The 15,787-nt window shown below is 39.3% G+C and overlaps 1 protein-coding gene across 33 annotated transcripts in view; it reads right to left on the minus strand.

The window, feature by feature from the left end:
- The window catches only part of LTBP1 (latent transforming growth factor beta binding protein 1), a 442,730-nt gene that overhangs the window by 138,879 nt on the left and 288,064 nt on the right, over positions 1–15,787 (minus strand). For 10 of the 33 annotated variants that reach the window (XM_055252602.2, XM_063623692.1, XM_055252604.2 and 7 more), the window contains 5 exons: positions 12,761–12,928; positions 9,217–9,285; positions 7,119–7,141; positions 3,892–3,991; positions 3,324–3,422 (listed from right to left, as the gene is read on the minus strand). In XM_055252602.2, coding sequence (XP_055108577.2) covers positions 3,324–3,422; positions 3,892–3,991; positions 7,119–7,141; positions 9,217–9,285; positions 12,761–12,928 — 459 coding nt within the window. Of the gene's footprint in view, positions 1–3,323; positions 3,423–3,888; positions 3,992–7,118; positions 7,142–9,216; positions 9,445–12,760; positions 12,929–15,787 lie in introns of all 33 variants that reach the window. The other 23 variants (XM_055252599.2, XM_055252601.2, XM_055252618.2 and 20 more) reach the window with 7 other exon arrangements.

The raw sequence follows: 15,787 nt of genomic DNA on the forward strand, positions 1-15,787 counted from the left end.
TCCTGACATCTGTGTGAGTCTGGCTGAGTCCAGGGTTTTTATGGGCTCAGAATGTCACTAAGGGGCATCATCATCAACTTTAACTAAATTTATGATACCACCACAGGATGACACTTCCTCATAATGGAGGAAGTGTGTGCTGATTGGTCCATGGGTAGTCATGGAGGGCCTAGAAAAACACCATCTGATTGGCCAAACTGTTATCAATGAAGTCTTCACTCTGGACCATGGACTACACCTGGAACTGGCAGCCTGGCCCCCAGGCTTCAGGCCATTCCTGGCTTGAAGGTGTGGTTTCACTGAGGACTCACCCCTTTCCACTCAGGAACCTGTCTGCCTCCCTCCATCAACATGTTGTCCACACACCCAGGCTGTTCATGCTGAGGGGCACCTGCAAGCCCACACTGAGCTACCCTCAGCTTCCCCTTAGCCTCCCTCCCATGCTCATTGGTGCAATGTCCAGAGGGGGCCAAGGTGGCAGGCGGCTGGCATGTCAGTGCTGACCCAAGCACACGCACACCTGGCTGGGTTGCAACAGCACTTGGGCTTGGCCACAACTTTGCTCCACCCTGGAGCAGGTGCTGGCAGCGGGGAGAGGCCAAGGAGCGAGAGCAGGTACTTCTGAGCCTGTGGGGGAAGAGGGGCTTCCCAGCCCGAGAGTGCAGGGATGTCTGGATCTGGAGCCGTGGCTAGGTGGCTGCAGCTGCACCCTGAAGGGCAAGGCTCCTGTTCTACTGACTCACTAAGTGGCCCAAAGCTTAACATATGAGAACATTTCTATTAGAAAAGAACCATAACATGTTTCTGAGAAGGGAATATTCTAATGGAGGCTCCAAACTCTTCCATTTAGCTCCTATAACATATTGTCAACCTCATCCTGCAGTGGTATCATAAATTCAGTTAAAGTTGATGATGATGCCCCTTAGTGACATTTTTGCTGACTCTAAAAATAACTGTTGAGTTTATAAAATATGGAAAATAAAAAAATCTAAAATAAAACACTTAAATCTCTCAGATCCCACTAAAAAAAAAAACCACTGCTAATATCTAGTGTATTTTCTCCCAGCATTTTCTCAGTGTATATATGTCTTTAGAAAAACTGGTGTAATACTCTATATCATTCAATTTTTTATCCTTCATCTTAAATTTAGCAATATTGTATGACTACTTCCTGCTATATTTCAATAAAAATTCTTCAAAAATACTATATTTGGTGGCAACGTAATGTTCCAATGTATAGATTAGCATAATTATCTATTTCCCTGCAGTTGAATGTTCAGTTATTTCTATTTATTCTGTATTATACATTGTCTGTGATAGGTAACCACTCATATAAAATACTACCCACAGCCTTTGGGAACATTATTTCCTTAGACAAGATGTCTTAAAATAGAATTACTGAGTCAAAAGTTCTGAATAGTTCTAAAGTTTTTTATACATATTATGAGTTTGTGCTTTATACTCTGTGAAGATTAATTTCATGAGTCAAGTGGACTGGGCTAAGGGATGTCCAGATACCTGATTACATATTTCTGGGTGTGTCTGTGAGGGTGTTTCTGGAAGAAAACGGCCTTTGAATTGTTAGACTGTGTAAAGATCACCCTCAGCAGCATGGGTGGGTATCCTATCTACTGGGGGCTGGGCCCAAACACAACAAAAAGGCTGAGGAAGGCAATTTGCTCTACTCCAGCTGGGACGTCCATCTCTCCTGCCCTCAGACGCTGGCATGCCTGGTATCCAGGCCTTCAGACTCAGACTGGGACTTATGCTACCAACTCCCCTGCTTCTCAGGCCTTTGGGTTTGCACTGGAACTACAACACCAGCTTTCCTTGGCCTGGAATTTCTCAGCCTTCAGAATGGTGTGAGCCAATCCCTCACAATAAAGCTCTTTCTACATATCTGGATATACCCTGTTGGTTCTGTCTCTCTGGAGAACCCCAACACATACTCCCTTCAGCAATGTGAGAGAGTCTCAATCTCACCCTAATAAAAATAGTTTGATTGGGTTTTACACACTAATTTGATAGGAATAAGGTATTACCCTAGGTTAGCTTGCCTTTCTTTGATTACCAGGAAAGTTGAAATTTTCTGTTTTATGCTTCTTGGTATTGTTTTTTCCTACAAATTATCTGATTATATTATTTTTCCATTTCTCTATTGTTAGTATTTTTCCTATTGATTTATAAGAGCTCAATACACATTAAGGATATGGACATTTAGAATTTTGCATTTGTTTCAAAATATAAAACATTTTGTACTATTTCACTCATGATTAAAATGTTTATTATGCAGAACTTTGAAAATAAAAATATATTAAAGAACATAATTATCCATGATCTTGTATTAACTGGTGAGAACTGAACACTGATGCATTTTCTTTCTTTTTCTGTGTTCGTAGAAATTTTAAAAGTAAAATTGTAATCATTACATTATATTCTTTTTTTTTTTTTTTTTTTTGAGACGGAGTCTTGCTCTGTCCCCCAGGCTGGAGTGCAGTGGCACAATCTCAGCTCACTGCAAACTCTGACTCCTGAGTTCATGCCATTCTCCCGCCTCAGCCTCCTAAGTAGCTGGGACTATAGAAGCCTGCCACCACGCCCAGCTAATTTTTTTGTATTTTTAGTAGAGACGGGGTTTCACCGTGTTAGCCAGGATGGTCTCAATCTCCTGACCTAGTGATCCGCCCACCTCGACCTCCTAAAGTGCTGGGATTACAGGCATGAACCACTGCACCCAGTCCTTTTATTATTTTTATTTTTTTTTTAGATGGAGTCTCGTTCTGTCGCCAGGCTGGAGTGCAGTGGCGTGATCTTGGCTCACTGTGATCTCTGCCTCCTGGATTCAAGCAATTCCCCTGCCTCAGCCTCCCAAGTAGCTGGGACTACAGGTGCGCACCACCACACCTGGCTAATTTTTTGTATTTTTAGTAGAGACAAGGTTTCACCATGTTGGCCAGGACGGTCTCGATCTCTTGACCTCATGATCTGCCTGCCTTGGCCTCCCAAAGTGCTGGGATTATAGGCATGAGCCACCGCACCCAGCCTGTATTCTGTATTTATTAACAAAGATTATGCTATATTTCCTCATGATATTAACTACTCTTTTCAAACATTATTTTAATACTATGTGATATTGTTTCATATATACTATAATTTATTTACACATACGCCTCCTTTTTAACTGTATTTAGATGATTTCCAAATATTTGCTAGTATGGCTAACCCTGCCATGAGCAAGCTTATATAATGGATACTACATTTAAAATGAAGCTCAGCCCCATGTCTCCTCCATGTGATATATAATATAAAAATACTGCACCAACCTGTCACTTGAGTAGGAGCAATCACTTGGCTGGCACTAGATGTAGAAGCTTCAGGAGCTACTTCAACAGGCACAGGAGGTGATGTTTTTTCAATCACTACTATATGGGGAAGTAGAGGATAAAAAGAAAATTAAAGCCTGTTATGTGCATTGAGATCCCATTTCAAAATACAAGCATAATTTAGTCTAGCAATATATCACAGCATTTGTCAGATATAAAGAACTGTTCTATGTCCCAAGGCTCTGGGCTCAACATTTAGCAAGAATATCTGAGAGTGATGTGGAAGCCAAGAAAAATGATCATTCATCAAATGATAACCTTCAATAATGTTTGAATAGTATATACCGCTCCTGATCACAGAAAACAGTAAAAAAAACCTTATCTTTCCCACTACAATACTTACAATGCTGTAATTATGCTAACATTATATAAGTATATTACTATACTTAACACTGAACTTCAGTTATGAAGTCTAGTAATTTACTAGACAAAATCAAAGACAAAAATTTCCCGTCTTACATTTTTATTCAGAATACTCTGACAAACAGCACAGATCAACACAGGCTACCTGGAAACTGTGGATGCAGATGAATAGTGGAAACGCCTGGAGACAGCTGGGGTTGACCAGGCTCAAGTTTGGTTTTCTCTTGATCCAATGAAGGTATTTCCTGGATGGTTGTATTTTAAAAGAGAATAAGAAAAAAAAAAAAGAATTGAAAGTGGAAATTATTTTTAGTTTCCCACATATTACTATTTTTATGTAATTAATTATATTCTTAGAAAGGCAAAGAAATATCATAGGACTTTACATGTATAATTGTGTGAAATTACAAAAAAAAAAAAAAAAAAAAAAAAAGAACCTTTGATGTGGTGCTACTATGGGAAGCCCTAAATTTTTCCCAGCGGTGCTGATCCACGCACATATCTTCAGCCATTTCCCTGAGGCCCAAAGTCTGATCTTGTAAGTAAATGTCTTGGCCCAGGGGTCCATATTTGGTCTGCAACAGGGCAAAACTAACCCCCAACGAGGACTATTGCCTCATTCACATGTGGCTCTGCCCCACTAAGATGACCAGCCACAGTTTGCAGATTAAATAATGGATATAGCAGATGTGCCATAACAAAGAACACATGGTAAGTTAAAATATTTTAAACCAGTCAGTCACTACGGCCTCCTTTAACCTCACATCTGATAACTTTACAACTCCAGCTCTCTGAACAGTGGTAGCCAGGCAGAGCAACAGAAATTTGCTGGCTTGGAGAAGGATTTGGGGCTTCATCACACATTTTGGTGCCCACGCTTGTCCCCTGGACCTCAAGCAAAGAAGCAGTCCATCATCCATGGCTCAGCTTCCATTTACAACTGTGCAGGGCTCAGGCAGACTGAACAATTAGCCTAGTTAAGGATCTGTGACTTCACTCACACCAGATGGGACCAGGGAGCTCATATCATCACTACATTCAAGTACTCATCGAGTTACTTGGTTCTGTCCTCTTCCAGAAAGCTTACTCCTCTGGCCTCTGTTAACCTCTTATCCTCTTCTCCTGGCTTCAAGTATCACCTCTTTTCTGCTTTTTCTAAGATAGTCTGCCTGGATATCTCATCACAAATACAACCTTGCAAGCATAAATGCTTACAGGGTAAGTCCATTTAGATATCCCACAGATACCTCCAGCCCACCCTTCCAAAACCATCCAGACTCTCATTCCAACTTCATTTCTGCCAGTGCCACAGTCATTAATCTGTCCCATCCAGGTTTAAAGTCACCTTTTAGTCCTCCTTCTTTCATTTTTCATTGCAAGCCCCGTCCATTGACACTTTTTTCTTACAGTTGTTCACGCTTTTTCATATCCATAGACCCCACCACCCTAGGCTGGACTCACTCTCATTTTCAGTTTATTGTAATAATCTAACTGGCTTCCTCTTTCTTCTTAATTTGAGTAGTCCTACCAAAATTCAGCTCCTACAAATACTGAGCACTTAATAGTTTTTCCCACATTTCCTCTGTCTTCTTAAAACTAGCTTTCTATTAATTACTAGAGATGACCTCAACCAGTCTCAATTGCACCCCATTCCCTGCAGCCATGGCCAGTGCCAACAAGGAACAGACCAGGATCAGGTGTTAATCCACTACTGCAGTTTACAGAATTTCCCCCATCACCGTGAGGCAGCAGACTTCCTAATCTACACCACTTCTACGTTTAACAAATAGGGTCCAGTCGAGAAGCAGGGTATTTCCCCACTGATTACAATGGCAGTTTGGTACTCTAAGCCTTCTAAAGCAGTCCCTAATTCGGTTTCTGACCAAGTCTTTCATGACCCTTGCTGTCCCCTCCACCACACCTTTGCACATCTCTGGGCATCCTCTCTTTTCTTCATCCATCACATAACATCATGAGAGTTTTGTAAATACCAAGACAACAAAGACTATGATTGCATTTTTCGTGCTATCTCCTCCCCAAATAAAATGCAGTAAAAGTATACAAGAAAATTTTTTAGGCTTTCTTTTAGATTTTTAATGAGAGTTATTAAATTCAATCATAAAGACAGAAGAACTGAGTTATGATGAGGCTGCCAGGCTGCTGGCTGGCCCACCTACAAGCTAAATAATTACTTCCATATATCAACCAGAACTAAATTCAAAATCAACAAAATTGCAAACTACTCGCTGTGACTGATCTTTAGAGATGCTAAGAGCTTCAAAAGTACACATAAAGTATGCATATCTGCTATACTTTTTTTGGGCTCAAAATACTATAACCTCTTTCTGGATGAGTGCTATCACTCCAAGATCATAAGTCTCTTTTTCTTGATTATTTCAGCACTTATGCTATGACATGTATGTTACTCTATCCCATAATTATAAGATAAAGATTTAGAATACTATTTAAAATAATTTATGTATGTATTGCCTCATCTAAATTCTAATAATGCATTCTTGCCAGCTTAAAGAATGGTACATAAATGTATAAATATTTAATAATTACCTAATTTTCATGTAATTATTATGGAGAAGGAGATAAAAAGAAAATTAAAGCCTGTTACGTGCATTGAGATCCCATTTTAAAATGCAACGATAATTTAGTCTAGCAATATATCATAGTAGTTCTCCAACATAAAGTTCATTCATTTAATGAAAATGAATGTTTTCATTAAAATAAAGAAAAATTCAGAGAAGGAACAATATTACATAAATAGGACTTAGATCCAGTAAATGTTTACATTTCCTACTAAAATGTCTCACAATTTATAGCCCCCATCTATGCCCAAAAGCCAATAGACTGACTTTTCAAAAAGCAACATTCTAGTATTTGATTGTAACTTTTAAGCGTTAACTTCTGTTGTTATTCAAACTCAATTCAAACATGTATGTTAAATTTTAGTTGAATTAAGAAGTACCTCACTAACTATGTATGTGCTCTAGGAATACATGATTATCTAAGCATGTCACAGCCTTTCTTTCACAGATGGTCCAGGCCATCAGGTGACATTGAATTCTATTTATGCCCTTGATTCCCATTAGTTCCCCATTTTCTTCTCACTAGAATTGACGCTTCATGAAAGTAGAGATTTTTGTCCTATTTGTTCTCTATTGTTTTCCTAATACTGAGAAGAGTCCCAATCTATAACAATGGCTCAATAAATTTTTTTAACTGAATGCTATATTAACTCAAACCAAATGATGCATAATAGAGATGTTACTATATTTAAGTCTAAAAAATCCATACATATTCTAATAGAAAATCACTTTGAGGGTTGAAAAAAAAAAGACTTGCAAACAATGAATAAATTACCTTTTCAGGGGGTGCAGTTGCCACTAAAACCAGAAAAGAAAAAGGGTATTAGTACGATTTAAGACAATTCAGTCTATTATATTTCAATTTTTAAAAAGCAATAGAAGTCCAGTATCTCTGCAAAAGGATTAAGAATCAAACTAAAGCAAATGCAGAATTAGGATCATCTGCCATTTAAGGGAATTTTACACATGACTAACAGAGAACCCTCAGTGCTGTTACTCCTCAACTACTGGAGCACATGGAGAAGATGTGAACAAGTCTTTCAAGCTCTTTCAAAATTAAAATTAAAAGAAGAAGGCAATACTTTCTGGTACATCATTTTATGCCTTATCTCAATTATGTGGAACTTTCCATATGTTAGAAAACAAACATTTTCATTAATTGGTTAAAGGCTTATCCTTATGGTATATAATGTTTGAAATGCTTTCTGGTGTCAGTGTTAAAAAAGAATGTCACTTATTTCAGTAAGAGACATGACAGCATGTGCTGCATTCTTGATGTATTCCAACTTTAATGAAGCCCCGTGAATATTTTCAAAAAGATATGCTAACTAAATTACGAAAAAGAATCTCACAAGCCAGGAAGAGCCAATTAGAGATTAGCATCAATATACTGAACAAATTATACATTACACAATCATAAACGTTATTGTGAGGGTGTTGGTGATGCCTTTGTATTTTTAAAGACTTGCTTTTCATTAATCAGTCCTTCATATTAGTTCTAAAGCCCTGGATCAACATTCACCAGGATTTTTCTCATAAGTCAATCAATGTCTCCTGTAAAAACATTAGTTTACAGGCTGGGTAGGAGCATTAAATCCTGAAAGCAATCAGGGTACCAGACAAAGTAAAATCATTGCTGCAATATTCTTGGGGTTGGAGAAAGTCAATTAACCTTCTATTCTGCCTAACCCACCACGAAGAAGGTCTTGAGGCAAAATCTGGAACTACGGCCCATTTCCTCCTGCCTGTGCAAACAATGAACAGTTGCAAACATCTGGTCATGACACTAAGTGTCCAGGGGCAAACTGATTAATACTGTTGATTCCAGCTGAGGTTTTGCCTGTTCTGCCTCACCAAGGAAGAAATGCAGTGAGTGAAAGCATAGAATCAAATAGGCCAGAACACACAAACGTTCAGAGCTCAGAAAAAAAGCCTGCCTTACCAAGAAGAAGGCTGTGGCAAGCTCCCAACACAACACTAGCCTGGGCACTCTATCTCCTCAACAGCACCCAAAAATGGCCCCCTGAATTCTGACCTAAGAATCAACTGTGAAAAGCCAGCAGGAGCTTTATTAGAGAAAATACGTCTATTCCATACAAATCTAAAAGGTTTGTTCCTTCTGAGGTGAACATTTTTGTAAGCAAGATATGTGAAGTATCAGTTATTGTTGGGTTTATATAAAGAGACAGGGATGACCCCACATCCTGAATGCGAGAGAGAGAGTAAAAGTCCATTGTCTCTAGACTCCCTCTCAAGTACAAGGCCTTAAACTATTTCCTTGGGAAAAGGTGCTCCATGGTCACGGGTCTCATTACATGTTCTCTATATGACATCTGGCAAGTCATGTCCCCTCTCTAGGTCTCAGGTTTCTCAGAGGGTAAATGGAAGAACCACATTAGGTGATCACCAGATCTCTTCAACTGACGATCTCTTAGCTTCCTTCATTTCACCCTCCATTATCCTTGACTGCCCATTAGACCTTAATGCTTTAACTTTTTGAAAGTCTGTGGATTCCACTTCATAAATAAATACTTGTTAAATGGCCTTCTAGACAAGAAATCAATTAGGGCTATTCCCTGAAGGATCTAAATCGCTCTCCAAGAATAAACGCCAAGATAAAGTAGCCCCCAAACATCAGGACAACATTCTGAAATTAGCATGGAATATTGTTATCTACTAGGTACATATTATTCTAGAGCAGTGGCTAAACATTTTACAATACACAGGGCAGCCCCCAATCAAATAATTCTCCACTCTAAAATGCCAATAGTGCTTAGGCTGAGAAACTCTGCTCTAGAGGGTTATAAACAGGGAAATCAAAGCAAAGACACACAGAGAGATGTCTAGAGTCCATGATCTATTACCGCTCTCACCTTCTGGCTCCGCCACTCCTGGCCCGTGTTCCCGGGAGAAGGTCAGGGCCTCCACTGGCTCTTCCTTGGCTGGGAGAGGTGGAGGATGAGTACTTTTAGCAACAGGTTGAGTGTTCTTTGGCTTGACAAATACAGGTCCTTTACCTACATGGTGATGGATTGGCCTGCGTCTATGAACGCCAGAAACCGTATAACCCATTCCACCAGGACAGATTTCCTTAAAAGCAGCTAGATTTGGGATGGGAAAATATTCCTTTTAAAAATCTAACAGTGCAAACTTATACAGAGGAAAATATAATGATGAATAGCTCTTAATAAATCATCACTAATATAGTTACATTTTAAAACTTCAAAAACAGGTGCAAAATGTAAGCAAATTGCTCGAATTTCTGATAAACTTGCATATTTACAGAAAAAACTCCAACTCTTTTTTTACTAAATGTTTTTCCATCTGTTAATTCCTTATCCTACCAAATCAGAATATACATATTATGTATAGCATATACTTAGCATATATTTTATATATCATATTATATATATAGTCATCCCTCAGTATCCATGAGGGATTCGTTCTAGGATACCCCCTGTGGATACCAAAATCTGCAATGCCCAAGTCCCTTACATAAAATTGCATAGTATGATCAGCCCTCCATATCCAGTTCTGCGTCCACAGATTCAACCAACCAATTGGGTTGGATCCACTGATGCATAACCATGGATATAGACGGTAACTATATATATATATATATATATATATATAGTTAGCCCTCCATCCCATATATATCAGCAACCAATTAGAAAATACTATATATTATATTAGGTTATACATTAGGAGATATTTTATATATAGAAGACACTGTGTATTATATATCTCATGTTGCATGTATATGTTATCAGCAAAAATCAGGCTTTTTTCCCGCTTTGATGTAATTTCATTAGTTATTAACAAAGAACTCAGTGACATTTGTCCAAGTTAGATGAAGAGCCATAAGGCTTAAAAAAAAATCACTATTCAGGGAAATGAGATGCTGAAATCCCCACAGTTTGCTTCCAGTTGAAGAACACAAAGGGCTCCACCAAAATGCCATGTATCAGCTGGTTAAGAGGATGTAGATTATGGAGGACGGAAAAGGGGAAGTGTTTCTGAAGGGGAGAATCTCGGGATAGTGAGGCGGAGTCTAGAGAAGTGAGACATGCTGGAGATGATAGGTAGAAATCAAGAAAGAAGGGAAATGCCAAATCAAGATGCAGCTATTTTCAAGTAAAGGAACAATAACTGGGAAAAGCCTGGCCGTGACCAGCTTGTTTAATTACCCAGAGGCCACGGAGATATTCTGTGCCCTGGAATCACTATCATTGCCAGAAAATAAGTGGTTTTCTATTCTTTAAAAAAAAAAAAAAGTAGACTCAGCACATGTGATTTGCTAACCTCCACGGTATAATCCCCATGAATAGTGAAGGGGAAAGGCAAGGGGGAGAAGTGGGGTAAGGCAGTGTGTGGCCTTCAGAGGAAAAATCCACCTAATCCCTTTGGTGTTGGTGTTGGAGGCAAATTACCAAATGCAGACACCAAGGAGCTTATGGTTAACTTTTTTATTTCTGCTTTTAAAATTGAATGTAAAATAAGTCATTTCTCACTTTCACCGAACAAGAGATCTTCTATTGAATGTTTGGGACCTAAAATTAGTTCTCAATAAAAAGGAAACTCTAAAAATACTGCTTATAGTATGCTAAAATATTGTTTTTCTAAGGATCACACACTAAATGGTAGAACCTCATTCTTATGTTTAACTAGGAAAAACAATTTTTACTTGGAAAGATGTTTCCAGAAGAAAACATGACTTTAAAGACCAAGTTTAAAGAATGAACTAAATATTTTTAGTGAAAATCACCATATAATCAAAACTTAAGTGCAAAAATTTTATCTTGAATATTATTTTCAAATTTACTGATAGTACTAGAGAGGAGTATCCCTGAGTTCCAGGAACCATCTCAATTTATGCTTCATGTAAGGATTACAAAGCTATCAAAATTGAGCTTCTACTTGTACCCCTGAACTCAAGAGCTAAAAATTTAAAAAATGTAAAAAAATTAAAAACATATTATACAGACACAAAATAATATGCATAACAAATTCACAAACTGAAAGCTTTAAAAACTGAACTTCAAGAGAAACCTGTCTATAAATTATAAAGATTTAGTTGATTATTAATTTTTAATAATGAGTGGATCCACGCCTGTAATCCCAGCACTTTGGGAGGCTGAGGCGGGCAGATCACGAGGTCAGGAGATCAAGTAACACAGTTAAACTCTGTCTCTACTAAAAATACAAAAAAAAAATTAGCTGGGCGTGGTGGTGGGCGCCTGTAGTCCTAGCCACTTGGGAGGCTGAGGCAGGAGAATGGCGTGAACCCAGGAGGCGGAGCTTGCAGTGAGCCGAGATCACACCACTGCACTCCAGCCCGGGCAACAGAGTGAGACTCCATCTCAAAAAAAAAAAAAAAAAAAAAAAAATGAGTGCATCAGATGGCACAAGAGGGTACTAGGACTTTTTGGAGGCCTAAAATCATCTAGTCTACTGATATACCATCAATGTTGTATTATCCTTTGCCTTAACATAGTTCTTTCTGGTTCTAACCATGAACAAAGGTGAGTCATAATACTTATATTTAAATCTTGTCTGCTATGGTGTAAGTTACAGCTTTAAGACACTACATAGCCCTGTGAGAGTTAAGACACTTTCCTAGGTGGAAAGCATCTTATCAAACATGCAATTGAGTAGACTATTTAATGTCCACCCCAAGTAAGTGACATTGAGGCCATTCCTTGTTAATATCAGGTCTAATACTTTCAGGTTACATTTCTTTCTCTTCCACTTAACTCTACTTGATCCTGCTTGAGAAGCTGGTGGTTCACTAGTAGAAGTAAGGTATTTAAAGAGATAAATTTGCCTTCTCAGGGCATAAGGCAATTATGTACCAAATTGAAGGATAAAGAATAAGCTACTTCTTAATACTCAACTCCCACAGAAGTTTTCAGGAGTTTTGGCAAGATCTGTCCTTAAGTTATTAATCTTCATAGCATAAATTCAATCATGAATATAATTCCCTCCATTTCCAATTAAAGAAATGAAGCACCATACTCAATAAATGAGTAAATGAGTCAACTTGCACAAAGTCTAGTTACTATGAATTGATGAGCAGCCAATCATTAGGAAAGCACGTGGCCCAGCAGAGCCTTCTGGTCTCTCTACACTTAAATATCAGACTCAGAGTCCTGGAAATTGAAGATAAAATATAATGGCTTTTCTTAATATTCAAAAGGAAGTCTGATATCACACAGAAATGGGAAAATCTCTTTGTGCATAATTTTTTCCCACTGATTCAACATTGTATGTGTACAGTTTCTACAAAAGTGATAAAATATTTACAATGTATTATTAAAAATTAAAGTCAGAAACCACAAATGACCCAAGTTGCCAAAGTTGTCCCGTGTACTCATGTGGCTGGGAATCTATGTGAGCATACAGCTGGGCATGTCTTACCTGTGCCTGGAAGGGGACATTTCTCACAGTGTGGGCCCCAGGCCTTGCCCACACTACAACAGCAGAGCTGCTTGGTGAGGTGAACAGATAGAGGGTGCATACACTGTCTTCCAGAACTGACAAGTCGGTAACAGGGCCCTTTCTCTTCCGAGATCACAGGGGGATCAGCTGAAGCAGAGAGATAAAGCCTGACATTACACGAGAAACCAAAACTACATTGGCTTTCCAAATGACAGTAAAATGAACCCTAAGGTATGAATTAAAAACCATACTTCAGGATAAATCTGTCTAGATTTAGAGCATCATCTTTCTTGAAGAAAAATCAGTTTACCATGTGAGTTTTAGAGTCAGGGCACCAAAAGTCGTGACAGTGATTGTCCCTGTCCCTCTCTGGTCCCGTCTTCCATTTTAGCAAGCATGCAATTAGGTATGTGTGCGTAATGAAGGGAAACATTTCAACAAAAACCCACCTTTCCAAATAAACCTAGTCACCTACTATCAAAATCACTACCTAGTTCTCTATATTTAACCACAGTAGAGATAACTCTTGGGCAGCATTTAGTGAATAATCAGGCACTTTGGAGAATGAGGAACATGGCTGATGCTGCAAGCCAGCATCTGCTCTTCTCATCCCAGGGAAGGAAGAGCTTGCAGGGCCCATCAGGTCTCGCCCTAGGCCAGCGAACATGAATGGGAGGCAGAAAGTGGTTTCCGATTTGGAGTGCCACACAAGGCCCCTGTTCTAGCCAGACAGTACACAGAGAAGGAACAGATGATGTGCTCAGCTCCTCGGAAAACACTGCGAAAGCATACAAGGCTATAGCCAACCAATACCTAAACTTTAATCCTCATCTTCTGCTATACGTTTAGTAGATAAGAGTTCATCAGCCTAACAGCTAAATACTCTGCTAGGCACATATGGCAAATATGAAGATCAGCAAAACACAGCCCTGCCTTCAAGAAGTTCATCTTCTAATGCAAATATGCATGGAGTGTATTCTACAGAACCAGGTCCAGGTCAAGTCAAAGGTGCTGAATCAGTTTGGTGTCCCCCTCTGCCCAATCCCCAAACCCAACCAAAGCTCTTCTCTATCATATCACCATACAGATGAGGTTTTCTGACTTGCCTTTCCCTTACCCAATTCCTCTAGCATATATATATATATATATATATTTTTTTTTTTTTTTTTTTAAGACGGAGTCTCACTCTGTCACCCAGGCTAGAGTAGCGGCGCGATCACGGCTCACTGCAAGCTCCACCTCCCAGGTTCACGCCATTCTCCTGCCTCAGCCTCCTGAGTAGCTGGGACTACAGGCACCTGCTACCACACCCAGCTAATTTTGTTTTTTTGTACTTTTAATAGAGACGGGGTTTCACCACGTTAGCCAGGATGTTCCTGATCTCCTGACCTTGTGATCCGCATGCCTCGGCCTCCCAAAGTACTGGGATTACAGGCGGCCTGGCACAGATAGAGAATATTCCATCATCTCAGATAGTTCTATTGGACCATGTTAATTAGCCTGAGCATCAGCAAACTTTTTCTGTCAAGCATCAGATAATAAGTATTTTAGGCTTTGTGGGCCATACGATTTCTGTTGTAGCTTCTCAACTCTGTCCTTGTAATACAAAAGCAGCATTAGACAATAAGTAAATGAATGGACATGGCTGTGTTCCAATAAAACTTTATTTACAAAAACAAACAGATTTTTTTTCCCGTGGGCTATAATTTGCCAACCCCTGATCTAGAACCCTAAATTTGGAGGCAAAAATCCTGTTTTAAATCTCAATTCTCAGCTACTAGCTGTGTGAGAAGCTACTTAAACTTTCCTAGCTTTAGTTTCCCAGTGTATAAGATAAGCACAGTATGTTTCTCATAAAGATGCTCAGGAAATTACACATGAATGATGTACTTAATTAAGACTGGCTTTTAAAAGGCATTTGCCCTTTATCTCATGACTTCCAGGACTACGGCAGAAGTTCCTGAGCACATCTTCTCTCTAACCCTCCATTTCTGTCAACTAGCTCCAAGTTGATGGGTAAAGAATACTATCAAAAGGCAAAAGCATAGGCTCAGAATTCTTTTATCTGGGCCTTTTTACTGAACCTGTGGACACTCTCTCAGCAGCACTCATCCTGGAGCTCTGAAGTTCCTGCAGGCGTTCAGAAAGCCAGAAAGTCTTCCTACTTGGATTGCAAAGACGATACTTTTCTTGAATTTGCTCTGAAAAGTCCTTGAATTTCCACCTTTCCCCATAAATCAGGTAGCAACAAGTCTGGAGAATGCTGCTACACCATCTTAAGCCTCAAACATAGAGGTCAGAGGCAGCAAATGCCAGCATTTGCCTACTTTCTTCCTTTTAGCTTGGCTAAGCCAAGGCAAGCAGCAAGGAGAGAAAGTGAAATTGTTGCAACCTTTGGCTGGAGTCAAGGAATTCTGGGGGGTTCATCTCAGTTCAGTGCATTCAAGAAGAGAAAGTGCTTCCCGTTGTTCCTTGGCCATAACCATGTGCAGGAGTTCAAAGAGTCAGCCACACCTTGTATGCTCTGGATATGGCCTAAATTCATACTGTCTTAGCAAATGTTGTCATTTGTCCTCCATTTGCCTGCAGGCTTCATCCCTGGCTGGTTTTATCTCTCTCCAGAGCAAACATTTAGCAATCACTGTGTTGAGTGCCTGTGTGTGTGTCTGTGTGTCTGTGTGTGTGCGTGTCCGTGTGTGTGATCTCCAGTCCCCTTCTGCTACCTCCCTGTGACTACCAAAAATACCATGATCTTTTAATTTTTTTCCTTTACTCTGTAAGTATCACCTTCTTCCCTAATTCTTTCTGTCCTCAGACTTCCCCCATCAAGCTCTTCACAGAATTCACCTGAAAATCAGAGCGGACTGGTTCAAATCGCAAATCCGAAAGGAACTCTATATGTCTCTGTGATGTTACATGTGGTAAATTCAGAGGAAAGAGAAATAAATCTTCTGACTCAACACTGGTAAAGAGCCCAGGTTTTCACTTCGAACTCTCAACTGGAAC

Source organism: Symphalangus syndactylus, chromosome 18 (assembly GCF_028878055.3).
Source record: "Symphalangus syndactylus isolate Jambi chromosome 18, NHGRI_mSymSyn1-v2.1_pri, whole genome shotgun sequence".
In the NCBI taxonomy this organism is placed as follows: domain Eukaryota; kingdom Metazoa; phylum Chordata; class Mammalia; order Primates; family Hylobatidae; genus Symphalangus; species Symphalangus syndactylus.